The 21,138-nt window shown below is 42.4% G+C and overlaps 1 protein-coding gene across 1 annotated transcript in view; it reads left to right on the top strand.

Annotated features, from left to right (window-relative positions):
• Positions 1–21,138, top strand: part of HDAC3 (histone deacetylase 3) — a 378,831-nt gene that overhangs the window by 252,113 nt on the left and 105,580 nt on the right. The window contains exons 7-10 of the mRNA XM_078653501.1: positions 13,034–13,167; positions 14,049–14,129; positions 14,224–14,297; positions 16,534–16,598. Coding sequence (XP_078509627.1) covers positions 13,034–13,167; positions 14,049–14,129; positions 14,224–14,297; positions 16,534–16,598 — 354 coding nt within the window. The remainder of the gene's footprint in view (positions 1–13,033; positions 13,168–14,048; positions 14,130–14,223; positions 14,298–16,533; positions 16,599–21,138) is intronic.

Here is a 21,138-nt window from a genome sequence, read left to right as displayed (position 1 = left end):
GGGAGTTCTATGAGGCTCGACCCCTTAGCACCTCACCTAAAATTGAAGATTACTTGACTGCAATACATACCCCGACATTGGACAAAACGAATAAATTGCGGTTGGAAGAGGATCTCTGCATTACCGAAGTGAAAGCAGCCATATCTAAATTATGCTCTGGGAAGACCCCAGTGTCAAATGGCCTACCAGCCGAATTCTATAAACGATGCACGGACCTATTGGCCCCTATCTATTAAATCTCATCCCAGATCCAACCAGCGAGTGCATCCTCCCAATAGACCTGTACTTGGCCACAATTATACCAATACACAAAGATGGTAAACCTAAAGATAGGTGCGAATCCTATTGCCCGATCTGTCTCCTCAACATAGATGTGAAGATACTGTTGACCATCCTGTCCACAAGACTACGGCGCGTTATAACAACATTGGTTCATTGTCAGCAATCAGGGTTCATTCTCAGCTTAGCAACTAGATAGAGCCTCCGTAAAAACTATAAATGGAAGATGGCAGTTAGAGACGGATACACCCCACATATACCCCTGTCCCTAGATGGGGAGAAAGCATTTGACGCAGTACCCTGGCCCTTCCTAGATGTAGCCGTGACCAAATTTGGGTTGGGAACAAAGTTCACACAATGGGTGGCACTACTATATAATTCCCTAGGGCTTCAGTGCGAGTGAATGGACGAACCTCCCATGATTTTCCCATTGGACGTGGCACAAGGCACGGCTGCCCCCTATCCTTGCTACTATTTGAACTGACGGTGGAGATCCTGGCCTTCCAGATCAGATATCACTCAGAGATACAGGGATTTAGGGTGACCCAGGGAGTTTCTTTGGAAGAAAATTTCTCCCTGTACGTGGACGTCATTCTCCTATTTGTAACACAACACCACGATTCTCACCCTCTTCCAGACAATAGATATACATGGAGCGCACTCAGGATATAAGGTCAACGGGCACAAATCGCTGATAGCCATGGCCCAATGACTGAATGTCCCCTGCTTCTGAGAGACCAACCGGTGCGGTAAACAGATTCACATTTCTGGGTATGTTTCTCACGACAGACAGTGGACTGTGTCACCAACACAATATTCAACGAATATTGACTATATTTAAAGAGGATGCCCAGAGATGGAGGACCCTACCACTCATGATCATGGGCAGCGCAGCTATGTTTGAAATAATCACCCTTCCGCAGTTCCTCTATGCACTACAGAACACCTCCCACCTCCTCCCACAAACGAAATTCTAAGAAATCGATGCCATACTGTGCTAGCTTCTGTGGCTGGGAAAACATCCACGGATTGCACTACACATTTTGCAGCGCAACCAATATAATGTAGAGCTGGCATTACCAGATGTGGACTGGACGTCCGCCTTGATGCATCCCAGGGAGGTGGCAGTTAAAGCATGACTGTGCCTTATCCAATATAAAAACCTTCACAGGGTCTATTATGATTGGGCTAGGCTAAATAGAATTGAACTGTCTAAGATTTGGATAAGACCTGGGAAACTTCCACCACACAGTATGGGGCTGCACAGTCATAAAGACCTATTGGACCGAGATCATAGGAGAATTCAGTAAAGTATTGCAGGCGTCATCCCCCTAGACCCAAAATGTATACTGTTGGGGATCCCCAGCGGAGTAGATATAGACAGACCACAACTGGTAATCACTACACTAGTAATAATTAGGTATGATTAATAAACGCACACTATGTACATGGGTAGAAAAGAAAAGGAGTGGAGAGCACTGCTCTGTTAGGACAAGAACACTCACTCACCCAAAGATGGTATGCTTCATCATAGAATCGCTTCCTCACACTGGGACCTGCAAGGCACCCAGTGTGGGCTAAAACTCCCCTGTGGGGGGAGGAGCAGGGGTGTTTCTACAGCACGATGAGCACTACAGATGTGGGGAGAGAGGGGCAGAGTGCAGATGTGCATAAGGAAAATGTGAGTAAAACTATCACTTGGTGTGCCAAAGAGTCTTTTACTCTGGTGACCCCAATGGATAGGGTTAGAATAGTAAAGTGAATAGCGATTATGGGTATTACCCTATTATATGGTCAACATGTTTCTTCCAAACTGGACTTACAAAGTTCTAGGTATTCCTCCGGTCCAGAATATTTGTGTAACTCTGCTATATAAACAGTATGTATCAAAGTAATAACATAAAGGCCATAGAGTCAGCTCAGTGGCTAATCTAGTAGCACCACAGACGCAACACGAATGGAAGGCTGGAATGGACATGTCCATGGCAGCGGAAAGGGTCACATATAAGTGTAAAGGCTTCCCGAGAATTGTTCACAAGATATGGGACAGATGGATGAAATACTATGGGCTGGACCTATTGGACAAAGAAATGCAGAGCACATACGACAGGGAATCGAATAGCTATCCCTACAACACTTACCCAGGGGCGATAGGATACCCTAAAATGGTGGTAAGAATGGACATCACATGTATTGAGCAAGGTTGAGCTGCTACTGTGGTATGACAGACCTATTATAACAGACTATGTACTATGCTTGTATACGCTTCAGGGGACTGGGAGGTTTCTGAAGAAGGCTGTTTATGACAATGAGCGACAACCGTTGTGTTTTTATAGTGTTTCTTTCTGTTATGGAAGACTAAAATGCCCCCTGCCATCAAATCAACAAAGTGAAAAGCAACTAGATATACTCCATAGTGTACCCTCTCCCTCATTTGTCTTCATAGTAAAGTTACCCGATATCTAAGTCCTAGGAAACTGGATACAAGTGCATAATCTGCACAGCCCGTGCCTCCATCAAATATTGATGTGCTTAAGTTGAATAAATTACCCTCTGGATGCGACAGAATATGCTGTATGTATATTCAATCATTCTGGAACAACCTTAACCATAATTTCAATTACCATCTCTTGTTTATCACTATCGGAGAAGCATTCAAGATCTGCCAAACCTTTTCCTATCCCCTGATTATCTAAACTTTAACTCCAGCCTCCCATTTGAAGTGTAGGGGATAAACAAATGGATTATAGTTTTGCTTTACCCCAGCTTTAAATCTAATTCTTCACCAAAAAGAATGACATTTCTGCCTTCTACTATCAAGTTGTATTTTGGCAAAGCGTTACCTTGGGTCAAGTCCTATTTCCTGTTGGTGCATGCATTAGTGGACTGTAGTCTAAAACCCTGGTAATTTTTAGGTCTCGCCTAGGGAGCGCGCATGCGCTGCTCTAGGAGATGATCTTTAGAAATTGGTCTGTTCCTTTTCCCCCACACTCGTGCTTGTGCTGGCATCCACCTTGCGGGAGCGAGCAGCAGCGCGCATTTCATTGAAAACATGGTTTTCACGCCGCCGCTCCGGTATATTTTCTGTACCTTCCACTCCTTGCCCAGGGGACAAGAAGGATTGAAACGTTCTCAGTGCCCTTCAGAAGCATCTCTGAAAAGAAAGGTCTTTTTGCCAATGTACATGCCAAAAGTGCTTTAAAACCTAGCACTGAATATTTGACTAAATATGAGAACATAGATGCCGCGGCTGATAGTGCATCTGTTGTATAACTCTCCTGTCTCACATGAGTGCCTCTAACGTCGAACTAGAGACTGGTAAACTTCTGGCCACAGATTGGAACCAGCACAGCATCTCACTGTGCCTTCAGCAACCTTTTGTGTGACTTTCAGTTTACAGGCTCGGTTCTTAGGGTTCTTGTGCTAGCTGTGTGGTCCCTCTTCGTGCTGTTAATGCATTGTATTCATTGTGCGCATCATCTTGAGGGTTACAGTGAGCTACCAATGTGTGTTAGCGTGGAACAGCTCAGCGATTATAGCAGGTGTAGTAGAGTATTGTAACTCTCTTCTGGCCGGTCTCCCCATAACCCACCTCACCCCCTTCAAATGATTCTACACTGAGCAGCGCGGTTTGTCTGCGGGGCCGAGAGAAAAGACCACATTACCCCCACCCTGACCACTCTCCAAAGGCTGCCAACTGAAGGAGGGGCTGTCTTCAAGTCGGCGTGAGCTAGAAAGCTATGGCAAAAACATGAATACCCAATCAAAAGGATCCTGTTGTGAGGTACATTAATTTATGCTAAGTGCTATTAAGGTCTCCTGTGTCCAGCTTTCCACACACTGCCTGCCACCCATACTACCTGCCTCCTCCATGTCCTTTTGCCCATACAGAGATTGCTCCATAGAAATTGTTTTCCACGCGCACCCTAAATAATATTTCTTTCAAATCTTGTATTTTGAGGAATGTGACCATGAAGGCCCTGATTCTATATTAAAAACACAGCTTTGGACTATGCCATTCCCTGCTGAAAGGTAATATCTCTTTCCATGTGTTCCCATACCTGGAGTGCCACGCAGCTTGGTCCTCACTTTCCATCCATATTGAAGAACAGTAGATGTTTCAGCACCCAGGCTAATATGCTGCATTGCTAAATACATATAAGGTCCCAAAGGCGAGACCAATGCATTGCAAATGCTTGTTATTCTGTGACTCTCATTCTTACTCGTTCAGTGTAATCATGCTTCTTTATGAGTGAGATGACTCCTTTTTTAGGTCTCGCTGAGCCAGCACGCATGCGCTGCTAGCGAGACATTTAGTAAGGGGGTCTTCAAAGTGCTACCGCTGGCATAGAGCTATAGTGCACGAGGCGTGCACGCGCGCAAAGCAGCCATATGGCTTTACGTCGCTCTCCCTCAGAGCCTCCTCTCCACCCCCTTCCCTGCTGCAGCTTTAATCAGGCTCCTCTGCTGCTGGCATTCCCCCCTCCCTTCTCGCCCAGTCCTTCTTGTCACCTCGGCCTGCACTCACCCCTCCTTTGTCCCCTTTCGGCCTCTTTGATGTTTTTAGTGAGCCGCGCGGCCAATGCTTGTTGCAATTTAGCCCTAACATCATCACTCTGAGGAAGAGGTGACTGCAACTGGATTTAGACATTATAAAGAACAGCAAATTAAGGGTGCCCCCATTCGTTACCCTGTTAAACATGAAGGCTTGCATTTTATGTGTTTATTCGTAACCAAGCAGTCTGGTTGTTTCACCGACAACCAATTGATTACCCATGACGCAGGGCATTTCTCATGGGTAAATAGGGACAAACTCAGCAACTGAGCAGTGGCCTCATATTTGAAAACTCACACGTACCTACAGAAAGTGAGAGGGTTATATCCAAGCTCAAAACGTACTAATAGTTTGACACTTGAAGGCTGCACGGTGCTTTTGGCAAAGGACTGGGGTGTCAAACTCACTCAAAAAACCTTCAAACAAAAGGCCTTCAAAAGAGAGCACACTCTCCATCATATGAAACAGAAGAGGCCCAGAGCAGATTAAAATGCTTATTCCTAACATACGACTGAACTCACATATGAAGCAGCACTTATGAGATGTTCTCTCAAGCAATGGCAACAAAAAAGCTTTTTCAACAAAAAGCAACGATAATTTTTGCAGTCACAAAGAATGTGTTAATAATGACATACACTATTATTTAACAAAAGGGGGGGAGGGAGAGGGAATAGTGGATTCTGTCTCCCCTGGCAATACTCATAAACAAAATGGAATCCACTCGGTGGAGTACGGTTGTTACCACAATGGTGGGGAGCAACCAGTGTTGTATAAATACCCCTCACACACCAACAGGCCCCTTGGTGTCATGCTTCATCATCGGGGTCTTCGCAAACCTCTACGGGATGCGGCGTGCTACGACTCACGGTTACGTAGGAGCACTATCTGTGAACTATGTGTTGGTGTGTGTGGATAAATAATGTGAGTGGTGAGGTGAAAGTGAAAAATTAAAAAATACCTGGCACGTGAGTACTGAAATTTTTTTTAATTAGTCTCCGGCTGGTATCGTTAAAAGAGTGCTGGAGTGGTTGTTATCTACTGGTTAGGGTAAAACAACCATGTTAGTGCGTCGACATGTTTCGGAGTTAAAAGACTCCTTCTTCAGGACGAGGATGTGCACTACTTATCCCCACCTTACTCGCATGTATGTAGATATAAAAGTGTGCTCTACAAAAATAAGATTAGGTGAAAATGTACCTATCTGTGTTAAATGTTGTAAGGTCCGTTGCGCCCAATTGGCGGATAAAGACACCTGTAAATAGAAAGGGTCAGGTAAACCATAATGTAATACACATATTAAACTAGTGCTGTGCATCCCATTTCCTTGAAGCGCAGCACTGTGTAAATGATATACATTGGACGGTTATTGAACAACTGCCTTCAGAAAGAGGCTTATTCGAGAAGGAACAGAGATGGGTGTTCCGTCTGGGCTCAGATGTAACTGGGTTGAACGACTCCATTCAATGGAGCCAACTACGTTAATAACTGAAAACCCCCTGATACCCTATGGTCAAAACCACTCAGATATTGCATTATATCCCCTTTTTCTAGAACTTCTGTAACCTTTTTTTCCCCACCATGAGCAATATGAGGCAACTCCTCTCTTCACTTTCCCATTGTAAGTGACCTGTGTCAAAAAATCCTGTCAATCAAAACACCCTCGATATCAACCTATAAATCACCATGCAGTGATAACTACTCTTGCTACTTAAAGGGATCTTTTCAATAACGAGGAAATTTATGATCATAATTCCCCCAAAATGACTATATTTTTAAAGCCTCATTTCAAGCCCTTATTCTGTTTGGCAGCTAGCCCTTATATCCAAGATTATGACCATTTAAAAACATCCTGGCCGACACACGCGAGGTACTAACTTCTCTCGCGCATGCGCCAACGGCAGACACTGTGCCGGCGCATTCAGAGAGACACCACCGTGATGCACAGGCGCAGTTGGCTGTCACCGCTCTTCCGCACATGCGCATTTCACGGGGACGCCCTACCCGATGCGCGCAGATGCGGAATAGAAACGAAGGGTTAGGCCCTGATATGGTCTCATTCTGCTTTCAATTAGTGGTTAATTGGGGAGAAAAGAAAACTATAAAAAAGGCTCACCTCTGACCAAACAATCACTCGTCGGAGCCGCGTGGAGGGGTAGGAAGCCAGACAGCCCTAGAAGTAACCGTGAGTGTGTTTGAATGTATGGGAACAATGGATGGTGTGAAAACCTTTATTGTGATCGAGGACTTACAATGCTTTGATTCATTTCCTTGAATACCTCACAGGTTGCCATAACGGGTAGAACGGACCCCCTCTGAACTTTTGGGCTCATGCGGCCATTTGACCTTTTACTATAAGTAAGCAATACATCAGTGTCATATCTTCTCCTCTAAGGGCCTTACCAGAGATCATGTGTGTCCCAGTCTTTTTGTTGTTCGTTTTTTCTTTTTCTTTATAGGGTTCCTGGACCTTCATTTTTTGTTCCTTGTTACCCTTCTGTGTATTTACACAGCACTAGTTTAATATGTGTATTACATTATGGTTTACCTGACCCTTTCTATTTACAGGTGTCTTTATCCGCCAATTGGGCGCAACGGACCTTACAACATTTAACACAGATAGGTACATTTTCACCTAATCTTATTTTTGTAGAGCACACTTTTATATCTACATACATGTGAGTAAGGTGGGGATAAGTAGTGCACATCCTCGTCCTGAAGAAGGAGTCTTTTAACTCCGAAACATGTCGACGCACTAACATGGTTGTTTTACCCTAACCAGTAGATAACAACCACTCCAGCACTCTTTTAACGATACCAGCCGGAGACTAATTAAAAAAAAATTCAGTACTCACGTGCCAGGTATTTTTTTATTTTTTAATTTTTCACTTTCACCTCACCACTCACATTATTTATCCACACACACCAACACATAGTTCACAGATAGTGCTCCTACGTAACCGTGAGTCGTAGCACGCCGCATCCCGTAGAGGTTTGCGAAGACCCCGATGATGAAGCATGACACCAAGGGGCCTGTTGGTGTGTGAGGGGTATTTATACAACACTGGTTGCTCCCCACCATTGTGGTAACAACCGTACTCCACCGAGTGGATTCCATTTTGTTTATTAATAATGACATACCCGTTTGAATTCATCATGATAAGCCCTCAATTGCAAGAGGGAATGGTGGCAACTCAAACCCAAACCACCCACCATCAGCACTGCATCTCACGCTTGTGTGCCTACACATACACACACAACCACACACACACACAACCACAAACAACCACACACAAAACCACAACACACAACCACGCACACACAACCACACACACAAGCACAACCACACACACACCCACACACACCCACACACAGCCATACCCCCCACACACACAGCCACACCCCCCACACACACAGCCCCACACACCCACACGACCACCCACACGACCACACACACAACCACACACACGACCACACACACAACCACACACACGACCACACACACAAACACACACACAACCACACACACAACCACACACACAACCAGGCACACACAACCACACACAAACAACCACACACACACACATACAACCACACACACCTAAAACCACACACGCAACCACGCACCCACACACACACATACAACCGCACACACACAACCACACCGTCAGTGCACGCTTTCACCAGGCACAAACACACCACCAGCCATCAGTGCACATTTTCACAAGGCACACACACACCACCAGCCATCAGTGCACGCTTTCACCAGGCACACACACATAACCAGCCGTCAGTGCACGCTTTCACCAGGCACACACCACCAGCCGTCAGTGCACGCTTTCACCAGGCACAGACCACCAGCCGTCGGTGCACGCTTCCACCAGGCACACACACCATCAGCCGTCAGTGCACGCTTCCACCAGGCACACGCAACACCATCCAGCAGTGCATACTTCCACCAGGAACACGCACTACCAGCCATCAGTGCACAATTTCTACAGGCACACATACCACCAGCCATCAGTGCACACATCAATTGTTAACGCATCCACAGTTAACTATTGTAGCAATCGCAGTATGGCACACTTTACTGTTAAACATATTCATCTCAAGCGCAGCATGCCAACATTGCTACAAAAATAAATACACATATTTTTTGGCCTACAATTTATAGACTTTTGTTGCAATTGGTGTCAATAGCTCAAACTTAATTAATGCGGGACCTATTGCATTGCAAATGCTTGTTTCCAATGTACCAAGTACAAACAAGAGCAAAGGTACAATCTCTCTTATGAGAACATTACAGACGACAAGGAAAAGTGGATACAATTACATTTCCAATAAAGTCCAGTTTTAAACACAAGTATTTTAGTTGGGCGATTCTTGCGGCTGGATGTCTGTCTGCTTTGTCCATAGTGTGCCAGTTCCAAAATGATATGAAGTCCTTTTTAGGTCTCGCCTAGCAGCGCACATGCGCTACTTGGAAAAAGACCTTTAGCCATTGATGCAGCTTTTGCCCTAAAAACGTGCACTCATTGCATTGCCTTCAATGGCCACGCATGCACGTCTGGCGATTCCCTTGCGGGTGCGAGCTTGACACCATATATTGGTAATTATCTTACAAACACATGGGGCACCTGGCTCGCTACCGCAAGGGAAACGTTTTGTGTCCTCTCGCACTCCCCCCACCCCTCCCACTTGTAGCGTGAGGCGCAGGCTTGTTTAGGCTGTCTAGCGGACCAATGCAGCGTTTGAGTGCAGGGAGGTAACTCCCGGAGCTCCACTCAGTCAAGCACTAACTCGGGGTCAATCACCGGACCCCGGTTCAGGCCCAGAGTCGCTTCCCTCCCCTCCTCTAGTTGGACCTCTCTACCTGCCTCACGATGACCTCTTGACTCGACCTCTTGACTCTACTGCTGAGGGCACTACCCTACCTGTCAGGCCTTTGGCCCCCTGCAGTTCAAGCTGCGCCACTTCAATTTAAGTCCATTTGCACTTCCACAGTGCCGGAACCAGGGGTGGGGCCGCAGGAGGAGAACTTGCCACGCAGAGGGAAGGTGGATACCGTACCTACCTGGTCCCAGTGCTCCTCTCTGGTTTGGGCGCGCTAGGTGTGCTACGAACCCAGACACGGGCCATCTCAAGGACCCTCTTCTCGCCTCTGGATCGGCAATGTCTGTCCGCCCCAGCCACCACAGGCGTCGTTCCGCGTTGCAGCGCAACAGGCAGGCCATGCACTAACGCCTCTTCCACAGGTATCAGGTGAGTTCTCTCCGCTCGTCCGTCTATCCGGGGGCCCCTTCAGTCAGTAGGTCACTCCAGTGACCCGTGCGGCACCAGACATCCGTTTTCCCCCGAGCTCCCAGGAAGGCAGCAGGCGCCGACTCGCCTTATTATTTTTTAAAGTTGGCAAGCCTGTGTGTGAGTGAACTTCTATGATGGTCCGTGCATGGGTCCCTCTTTGTCCGGGTGCCTCCGAGGCTTCATGTCTGGTATCTGTGGGTCTAATGGAGGCCGTGTGTTCATGTCTTTGTGCTGGTCTGTGCCTGCACATGCATGTTTCTTTTTTGCAGATTTATATAGTGCGTACTCGACCCCTAGGCATTGGATCGATTTACATGGTCACCAGTCACAATGACACACTGAAGTCTCTAGTTTCCAGCTGCCATCCGGACTTTTCAGTCGATGATTTCCTTTACCACCCAAATAAAGTTAATCGATGTTTTGTTTCCCCTGGTGTTGTGAAGGCACCTGGAGAAGGCAAACTAACATGTTTGTTGATGGTTGTTAAACGCCGGACGCATTTTAGTTGCTGGAGCCACAGTGATTGATGACTTTATAGGTCCCCACAAAACGATGAACACTTTACCTACCCCTCGAGCCGCAGATTTGTTCGTGCATTGCTTTTTTGCCTCTCCGCCTTTAATACTGGATGTTTTACGGTTTTCATAAATACGCAATTATGTGCAGAAAAACCTCTGGTGACATTATTTGAAGGAAAGGTGAATTTTACGACCCTTTCATGCAACTTCTTTAATTGAACAAATTATTATTTGTGTTGTCTGATGTTGTTCATGCGTGGGTTATGCAGGATATCTCCTGGCTATGCGCTGCTTGCGGTTTCTGTCACTTTTTTGATTTATGTCGGAAATTGTCCCGAAAATGGTTCAGGTGGCATTCTTATTTCACGTCCTTTCGACGGGATGCATCATGCAGGATCCTTTCATGTGTGAAAATTAGACTGGGTCAACTTCGATAGCCCATTGTAATGCCTTTTATGTAAAAGTGCGGCGAGTTTTGTGCCCTGGAATTTTGGAGAATGGACAGAAGGTGAGACTGTGAAGACATTACTTAACAGGCAAGAGATGATGTGTGAGAAATGCAGATGGACGATATTGTTGGAATGTTGGGAGGAAAAGGTTGTCTCTATCCGAGTGAGAGACTGCTGAGTAAAATGGTGTGAAGGAAAGAATGGGAGTGACTGAGGCATTCCGAAAACCACTATTGCTTCCATAGACCGTGGTAATGTTTCATATTTTCAGAATTGAAACATGACCAATTTTAATTATTCATTACAAAACATTTGTTGTTACTCATTTATTTGGTCCTACTAACAAACACTGCCATAGCCAATAGGTCTACCTGATTTGGGTATGTGTCCAATTTAAGGTGTCTAGATACAAAAACAGAAACGGACACAAAGGCACCCTAATAGGGGTCAACTGGCATTCTGTGTGATGCACAGGATATTAGTTTACATATTTTAAGTCACACCCTCAATTTCATAGGCTATGCCTCTTGGAAAGGATTCCTGGGTAGGATAATTTGCTACACCTCTTTTAGATACGTCCCAATTTTTTAAAATCTCATTTAAAGCACTAATTATAATCACAGTAAGGTAGTAATGGGTTTTGCTTGCAGTTACCTGAAAAGTGCATTTCTTCTGACGTGTTAATAGACTTAACTTTTAGACCCCAGAGTGCTCTTTTAGCTGCCTGTCATAATTCAACCAGTTGGGGAAATGATCACGTTCTCAGTTTCCACAAACCTACAGTGATAAATTGTTTTTTAGTTTAAATCTATTGAATATTCAGAAAGTTTCCATGCCGCATATTTTAACCATGTAAAGTGCCTCGACCAACAGTCCTTGCAGGTTAACAATGAGCAGAGTGGTGTGTGCAGCTTCACATTATGCATAGCCTGTTCAACAGTTTATATACTGTGGACCTGCTACACAAACTGCACTTTTGAGTAATTTCTCACTTTTGAGAAAGTATACTACTTTTCGATCTTCACAAACTGCACTTTTGTACTGCCAGCACTCTCCCATAGAATATTTTAGGGGGTAGAGCTATAGATAGGAAGTAATGTTAAATAATGTATAATAAATATTAGTATATATATTTTAACATTAATATATATATATATCAGAAATGCCGCTTTCAAATTGCGCTGCAACGACTCTCGCCAGCCAACAAAAGAAACTCGGACACGGACCAAATGGGCTCCTGCTTTTCCTTTTATTGCAGAGGTACTGTCAAAGACGTTTCGGCTCAACGGAGCCTTGTTCAATATATATATATATATATATATATATATATATATATATATATATATATATATATATATATATATATATATATTTTTTTTTTTTTAATGATTTTAAATAATGTAATTTATTTTACCATTATTTCCCATGCGTTTTTATTTTAAGTCCCTACATCCATTATTTTCTTAGGACTCAAGTACACCTTCTCCTCTTGCTCAAGCTAACAAGATTGGATGTATGAAGCAGAAAATGGTCCAAGCAGCTCTTCAATGATGATGCACTGGGGAAACATTTACTGCACTATACAAGTGCAATATATTAGGCAAAGGGAACCTGGGAATACATTAATTGCTAAAAAAACAGTTGTTCACCAAGGATTGAATACACATTTAAGTAATAACAGTCAGCAAATTAAGTACTGCATACAAGGTACAACAAGCATTGGCATAGCCAATAGGTCTCGCCTTTGGGACCTCATAAGTGTTTAGCCATGCAACAGTTGATGTTGGTGCACCAAGGATATTGTGCTGGATAACAAAACAGTTATAAGGCCCCAATAGGGAGGCCTATTGGCTATGCCAATGCTTGTTCTAGACTGGTAAACATGTCTGCAATCTATATGATTTGATTTGAGCTCTTGTCTTTCATTGCAGGTATCACCCACGCGTTCTCTACATTGATATTGATATACACCATGGAGATGGCGTGCAGGAGGCTTTCTATCTCACAGATCGGGTTATGACGGTCTCCTTTCACAAATATGGCAACTATTTCTTCCCTGGCACAGGTAATTATTATTTTGTTTTTTTTAAATACAGGTAAATTCTCTTTTGCATCTGCTTTGGTAATGTTAAGTCCGTATGAGACTTGGGGCCTGATTTAGATCTCGGCGGATGGGTTACTCTGTCACATAGTTGACGAATATCCTGTCCTACGATTTATAAATCCCATAGATTATAATGGTACGTATATTTCAGTGGACAGGATATCTGTCACTGTTGTGACGTAGTAACCTGTCTGACGAGATCTAAATCAGGCCCTTGGTCTAATCTCTTACACTGGGACATTGTGGTACATTTTTTCTAAAAGTAAAGTAATAACTTGTTAGTCTAGCGCAAGCATTAGCTTGGTGGTTATGGATCTATATTTGAGCTGTGTTTAAAATTGACTTTTTCAGTGGTGTTTTGGATTTCATTCCTGATTAAAAGATTTTGCGTAACCTGTTTTAAATTAGCGAGGGTGTAAGTAGTCAATAAATAAACATATCTCATAACCAAAGTCTCGATTTCTTTTTTTTTTTTTCGGTGTGGAATGCGCTTAATTTTATTTCTAGGTATACTTTTCCATTAAGTTCATTTTCTTCCCGTTCACATGCCTTGATAGCCTCACTCATTTCTTTTGAGTTTTGCCATGTTTTGGGGAGGCCCACACATTCACAAAGCTCATTCCTTCTACTCCCGCCATCTTGTTTAGGCTGCCTATGACTGTGATGAGGTGTAAAATGTGAAAGGGGTGGAACAAAGATGATGCAGATGGCTAATGTATTCCATACTATTGCCGCTATTCTGATCAAAGGCTTTACAGGCCCAAAGTGTTTGAATTTCATTGTTAAAACTTTTCTGAGTTTATAAAGCTGAATAATGATTACCGTGTTCTTTCTTGGCCCAGGTGATATGTATGAAGTTGGAGCAGAGAGTGGAAGGTACTACTGTCTGAATGTTCCCCTAAGAGATGGCATTGATGATCAGAGTAAGTTGATCCATCCTTTGAAATTGCCATTCATGTCTGACGTCATCCAGTTATATGTTTTGTACATCTTGTAATCTTGGTTCCTTGCTCCTAGGTTACCGGCATCTGTTTCAGCCAGTCATTAAGCAGGTGGTTGATTTCTACCAGCCAACGTGTATAGTGCTGCAGGTAGGAGTGCAGAAGAGGATTCAGTGAAAAGATCACTGTAATGCATGATTTTATTTACTTATGTGTGTTTTTATAGAGTTGACCAAGTTATGTTGATGTCTGAGCTCTCCACAGGAAAAAATAAGGCAAGAGGTATGCAGCATAAAAACCTGAAAGCAGAGATATTGTTGCATATTTACATAATGTGCATTTTAACAAAATATTATTGGCTCAAATAACCATGAGATTACAACTTTTGTTTCTTGGACATCGCCTATGCTAATTGCATTCTACATTTACAATGAATCCATTTAGTTTGTTATTCTACCTCCGGACTGACTCCTATCAAGTAACACATAATCCTTAATTTTTGTTTATAACCTGAGCTATACAGCCTCAGAAAAGCTTATTTTCGTTATTTATGCTCATTTGAAATGGTACTGTGTTACGGTGGAGGGCATCACATTCATGGAGAGAAAGTTCATGATTTGGCGTCATCCGTAGATCTTTCAGCACCTACGTAGAGGAAAGATTATGCCTGACGTTTTGTCATTTCATCTCCGTGCTTTTCAGGGAACTACTATAATTGAGATCGTTTTTCTTTGAAAACGAATCGAAGTAAAAGTCAGGTTTTCAATACTTTGAATTAGTATGGAAATGTTGGTAAAAAGCATGTATTAAAAAAGTAATCATAAAAAGATGTATTGATTTCAGAAGCTACTTTCCCATACCTTTCTTGTACATATTTCATGAAAAAATCTAAAAATCTTAATACCTAACTCCAGTATTTTACTTGTTTTTAATCTTGGCACAAGTCCTAACCTCATTAGAAATTTGTTCCTAAACCAAACCACAATAGAAATCATTACCCTAACTCACACCTTGACTCTTACCGCAACCATGTCCCTAACCTTTACTGTTTCTTTAACATCGACCACCTGCCCCATCTGTAAAGCCCTAATATTGACTTAGCCTTGCCTTAATAGCCTAATTGGTTTCTCATGCACTCTTCAGATTGAGATTTCTTTAGTCGAGCGTTTCTTCTCTGAAATGTACTCAAATTAAATGACAAGTTAACATGTCTGTCTTAGTGATCTGAAAAAATATATGGGGCGTCTTCATCAGTGCAGTACTCGTTTCCGGCTCTTTGGTAGTCCTTCATTCTGTTGTTGACTACTTATTCAGTGATTGAGGTAGGAGTATAAAGCAAATTTATGTGCATTTATCAGAGTATAATTATATGAACTGTAGTTAATTGGTACCAAATAAAAAGGAATGACGGATTGCTTTTTTGTTATTGTTGTAGCCTGTGGAAAACAGATGACACTGTTTTCCACATTGGGGATACTGAGTTTAAAGTTCCATAAAGAATGAAAGACTCGGATCACCTCGCAAGTATTGGAGCCTGTATCCTGAAGGTTACACACATGGCATCCATCTTGTGAGCCAGTTTAGCCACATCTGTGAATGCAGAAACATGGAGGTGAAGATATCCAAAGGAAATTAAATAAATGACACTGCATCCAGATGGGTGTACCTTAACTCGCCAACTATTCCACAATCACTTATTAACTAAATTAACATAGTTTCCATATTAGTTCAGAAAATTGTAAGACTCTTATCAGGTTTTTCTGCATTCAACTAGACTGCACGGTTAATAAAGGAAGGACAGCCTTAGTGTACCTCCTGGATTTATCAGCAGCATATGGTCTGGTGGAGAGTCCCACCCATATACACGAGGAGCATGAACATCTGTAAATCTTTCTTTTGGTCTGCTGGGATAGAACCTGCTATGTAAAGCTGGACCCTTTTGTTTTTTTGTTACCGTAGACACTGATGTAAGATGACAAGTGCCCACATCAAAGTCTTCATGTGTGATAGCTTGGTCCAGTTCAATCCTGCCAAGACTGAGATTATTCTAGTTACAGGGGATTCAAGTGACTGTCTCAATTGTCAGTGGCGAAACTTTTCTTAAGTAATTCTGGGATGAGGATTGCAAAAGTAAAATATCTTGGGATCCTTATGGATGAGGAGATGTCGTTAGCATGAGTTAGTGGCAACATGGTAAATCGTTTTTGGCGGTTGCGGCTCTTAAATTAAAAATATGTTGCCTTTTTAGCGGATGAAAAACAGAGGGCCCCGACATAGTAACATTTGTTCATTGAGTAGTGCTTGATAATTGAGTGTTGTAACGACTGCTAGCACTTCTATCTATTGCATTTGTGGCTACTTTGTTCAATGTTTCTTTTTCAAACAGTGTGGTGCTGATTCTCTTGGCTGTGACCGACTGGGCTGCTTTAATCTCAGCATCCGTGGGCATGGGTACGTTCTGATTCTTTTTTGTTTGAAGAAGATAGATTTTGATTAGTCTCTCATGCCAAATCCTGTAACCTGGTAAACTGTGTTTATCATTGTAATTTGATGTAAATTATGTATCCAGTATTGTGTCCTTTATAGATCCAGCTAGTGTAATCTCTGTAGCGTCAGAATGTGTGTGTTCGTAAAATAGATCAAAATGGCACTTCATTTTGATGCTTGCTCCCCTTTTGGGGTTCTCTCACCTAAACTATGATGTGGTTCATTCGTGGTGGGATCATTAAACATTGCTGGAGTTAATGCAAAAATTGGGGGACACTGATAGGCAATCGTTTATTGCTACTTTGCATTTTTTATGTTAACAAGAAACCTTATCCCCTTAGTCATTCACAGCTTCTAAGCCTTTTTTATACAAATGACGATGTTAGTAAGATGTCGCCCAAAGGTGGGCTTTAATATAAGTAGCCTTAAATCTTCAAGCTAGAATTACTGAAATATTTGTTAAAACACTAATATCCTATGTCTTGTTTTGAAGACAGAGTTCTAGCTATGTGAAAATCCTCTTATTCAATGTTTAGAAAACCGTTGTAAACCAAATGGTTATTCACTACTACTACAGTGCTTGACTTCAACTGGGTTCTCAACAGACATATGTTTGTTAATCTACAATCCTTACAATTATCATGGTTTGGAATCTCAGAGAATTTCTTGCAGGTCCAGTGAATAGCACAAATGCCATAACTGCTTTAAAAAATATTATTTACTGTTACCCTGAAAACAACCAAAGTAGGTCTATTCTGGATGGAATTCCATCTGGTTGAAGGCTTAAGTACTTCGAATGGCAGTGCAATGCTGATATTCTTGCAAAGTTACCTTAAGACAGGGGGGAATAGTAGTGTAATTGATTGCTTTTTATTAAGCTTTGAGGGATGGAAGTTCCTCAAGTATTCTTTGTTCGATATTTCCTTGATAAGAAAGATACCATTTATTTATTTGAAAAGTTTTATAAAGCGCGAACAAGACCCAGATGGGTATCTGAGCGCTGTACAAAGAGGAAAAGTGACGTTGACGTGCAGAGACAGTATAAGTACAATACAATAAAGAAACATGAGAGGAACCTGAAGCATAAAGTAAATTAGGGTGCTAGGGGAAAAAGAGGTAGTAAGTGAACAAACAGGTAAAAGCCCACCTAGATGGGGCCGAGCAGTTTCAGCATCGAATTGCTTCCAAAGAATAACAAAATAAATTTTAAACCGAAGTAAAAATGATTGACAAGCACATATTTCAAATACAAAGTGAGAATAATTGTAAAGCATATATTACAACACATAGAAAGTTGAGTGTCTAGCAAATGACATAGAGGCTGTTGCTGATGAAGTTCTTCCAACAGTAGCCATTTGACCTGTTTTTTTTTTAATGAAGCAGTCGAGCGGTTGGCTCACATCTCCATTGGAAGGGCATTCCAAATTCTTGGAGCTAGCCCTTAGAAGGTGCGATTGTAAGTTCTTTTTTTTGTTGGATTTCGGTGGTTATAGTAGTAGGGTGTTGGGGCTTCTTAAGTTTCGCCTGGATCCGGAGAGGTCACGTTTTTATGCCAGGTAAACAGGGCTAATGAAATGTATAGCTTTATGTGTCAGACAGGCTATCTTGAAGCGGATCCTTGCTTCAATGGGAAGCCAGTTAAGCTGGGTTAAGTCAGGTGTAATATGATCATGCTTACTGGCGCCTGTGATTAGTCTGGCAGAGGCGTTCAGAGTAGCTCTTAGCAGAGCTAACCTAGATTTAGGAAGCCCAGCTAGGGTCTCCAATCCGTATTCTACTTGTGAGATAACTAAGGATTAGACTGCTGACTGGGTGTCCTCGGGAGGTAGGAACGGTTTGATTTTCATAAGAGGGTTGAGCTGATGATTGGCACTGTTAATGGTGGCACTGATGTGACCTTCCATGTTTAGAAATTTGTCTAGGGTAACACCTAAAGAGCAAGAGGAGTCCACCATATGCGGGGTGCAGTTGAGTGTGGAGATTTTTTTGATCCAGTTTTGCTTGGGGGGCCTCGTGGTTGTGTGGGGGAGGGTAATCAGAAATTCTGTTTTGAGCGAATTAAGTAACAGATGATTATGGGTTAGCCATTATTGAGTTTTTTGAAGCGCTCCATTAAGAGTTTTAATGTCATCTTGAGAAAAAATCTTCAAATACAGTTGAGTGTCATCCTCATACATGTGGTACTGAATGTTTGAGTCTTTCAGAATGGCAGTTAGCGGTTCCATGCATAGATTTAAGAGCGTGGGCGAAAGTGCAGAGCCTTGAGGCACCCCAATAGAGACCGAGGTGCTGGAAGCCAAAGATTGGTTGACTTTGATTCTTTGTGTTCGGTTATGCAGGAAAGAGGAGTAGCAATTTACGACATGGCCAGATAACTTGATTAACCTTCTTCAATATAGGATGGGGTTATCATGTTTGATAGTGACAAAAGCAGAGGACAAGACCAGAAGAATTAGAAGACAGGGTGTATCTTGGTCAAGAGCTCTCACAGCATCATCAACAATGTGAGTTAGAGCTGTTTCTGTGCTATGACCTGATCTAAAGCCTGGTTAATGTTGATCTAGGAGCTGAAATTTCTTGATATGGTCGCAGAGCTGTATGTGAACGCATTTCTTGAGCAGTTTTGCTAAAGACATGATGTTGGTGGTCGGCCTGAAGTTGTTGGGATCTGTTAGGTCTGCATTGGGCTTCTTGGGGATGGGTGTGACTTGCCCCATTTTAAGACAATCGGGAATCCTCCCCTGTAAGAGAGATTGTTGGATGATCCTGGACCAGAGAGTCTGAACGGCCATGTTGAGGTCTTTGAGCAACTTGGCGGGGAGTGCGTCCTTGAACCATGACCCGCTTCTATCAGCATGGGCTTTTACTCCGTTATCTGCAAAATGTGATCCCTCTGCAACTTATACATTACATGCGAGCAGCCTTACTACCATGCTGCAAAACTGGCCTCTACTATTGAAGAGTATAATTCCAATGATTGAGGCTTTTGTATCCATGGACAAGTCAGTACAAGAAATGATAGGAAATTTATTTAGTACTGATGAATAGAATGAAACTAGTTGTGGCTGGTATCCCTCATCCTACAGTTGCTGCTAATACAGCTAAATATTGGTTTGGCATGGACAGTACCCCTGTCCAAAAATTGTTTACTTAAGTTAGGTGTGCTGAAAACCTTCTTCCCTTGCTAATGGGAGGGTAAATAGCACAAATGTGGGCCAACTATAAAAGTGTAATATTGGAAAATAAAAAAGATCGAGCCACTAGTGAATTATGTAGTTGGTGACTCTAATCCTAGCAGTGGTTTCTAGTTGTTAGTGGTATGTTTAAATATTCTTAAGCCTTGGGTATAGGGGTTAGTTGGAAGTCAATTCTTTATTCATCTATACTCCTTAATGGAAACTTTTCCATCTTTCATCACTCATGTTTTCAATGGCCATCCAACTTTTTATGGTATTAAACCAGTAGAATATAAATTATGCCCCCTGGACTTTATTCCGTTCCATATGATCTCTGCAAAACTAATCGCAGTTTATGGGCTGCTATTCTAATTATCACTATCAGGCTATCGTCCCTGATGCAGAGAATTCCTTTTTCATGGGAAGGACCTTTAATCTATATCAATATTTAAGAAAGGCTGTCAACGAATTATAGACTTGTATCATTAACTGACTCTACTTTAAAAGTCTTTGGAGGTGTAAGATTGTCCAGTTTTCCACTATCCCAAGTTTCCAAGCTGGCTTTTCAGAAGGTGTAGGCATAGTTAATTAGGAATTAACGATTGCTCTTTTTGGTTATTATTGATAAATGGTAGATGCATACATATCACACAAAGGACAGGTTAATGTTCTTTGACAAAAATTCTTTTTACCAGATTTCACAACGTTTGACAGTGATGACTGTTGTAAAGTTGTTAGGAATAATGACAAGCATTCAACTGGCACCCAGGTGAGGTTACACAAACTACTCTAAGGTTATCTTCACACCCGAGTCCATCACATATTCTGGAATACTAGGCAAATCTAGTGGTACTAACAGCAGATATTGATGTCCCAGCATTTGGTGGAATATGTGCACCCATCACAGGGGAAAACATTCAGACCCAAAACCCCTAGTGATTATTAAGACAATTTGGGAACTCAGTAGAATCAGCACTGTAAATACATTTGTTGAGGTAGGGCAGATCTCGATAAATAAAAGCATTACAATGCTGTTCGCACTGAAGAAATGCTGAACAAATTCCCACAATGAACCGGAGAAGCCAGTGACATTGTGCCATTAAGCTCATAGAATAGCATGTAATTTGAAGCCATCACATGTAAGATTTGTGTGAGTGGGAGTGAATGAAATAAATCAATAATAAAAGGCATTTAATTTTTACATTAATTGGGGAAACCCATTTCTGTAGTAGGGGATCTCTGTGTTTAGTCATAATCTTGTGAATAGTCCCGCCAATGTGCGTGGACCCCGGAGCAATCGAAATAGTCTCTGGAATCTCCTGGAAGTC

The sequence above is a fragment of the Lissotriton helveticus genome, chromosome 7, assembly GCF_964261635.1.
Source record: "Lissotriton helveticus chromosome 7, aLisHel1.1, whole genome shotgun sequence".
Classification (NCBI taxonomy): Eukaryota; Metazoa; Chordata; class Amphibia; order Caudata; family Salamandridae; genus Lissotriton; species Lissotriton helveticus.
The sequence above is the reverse complement of the archived record's forward strand: the minus strand, read 5'-3'. Positions and strand labels throughout refer to the sequence as shown.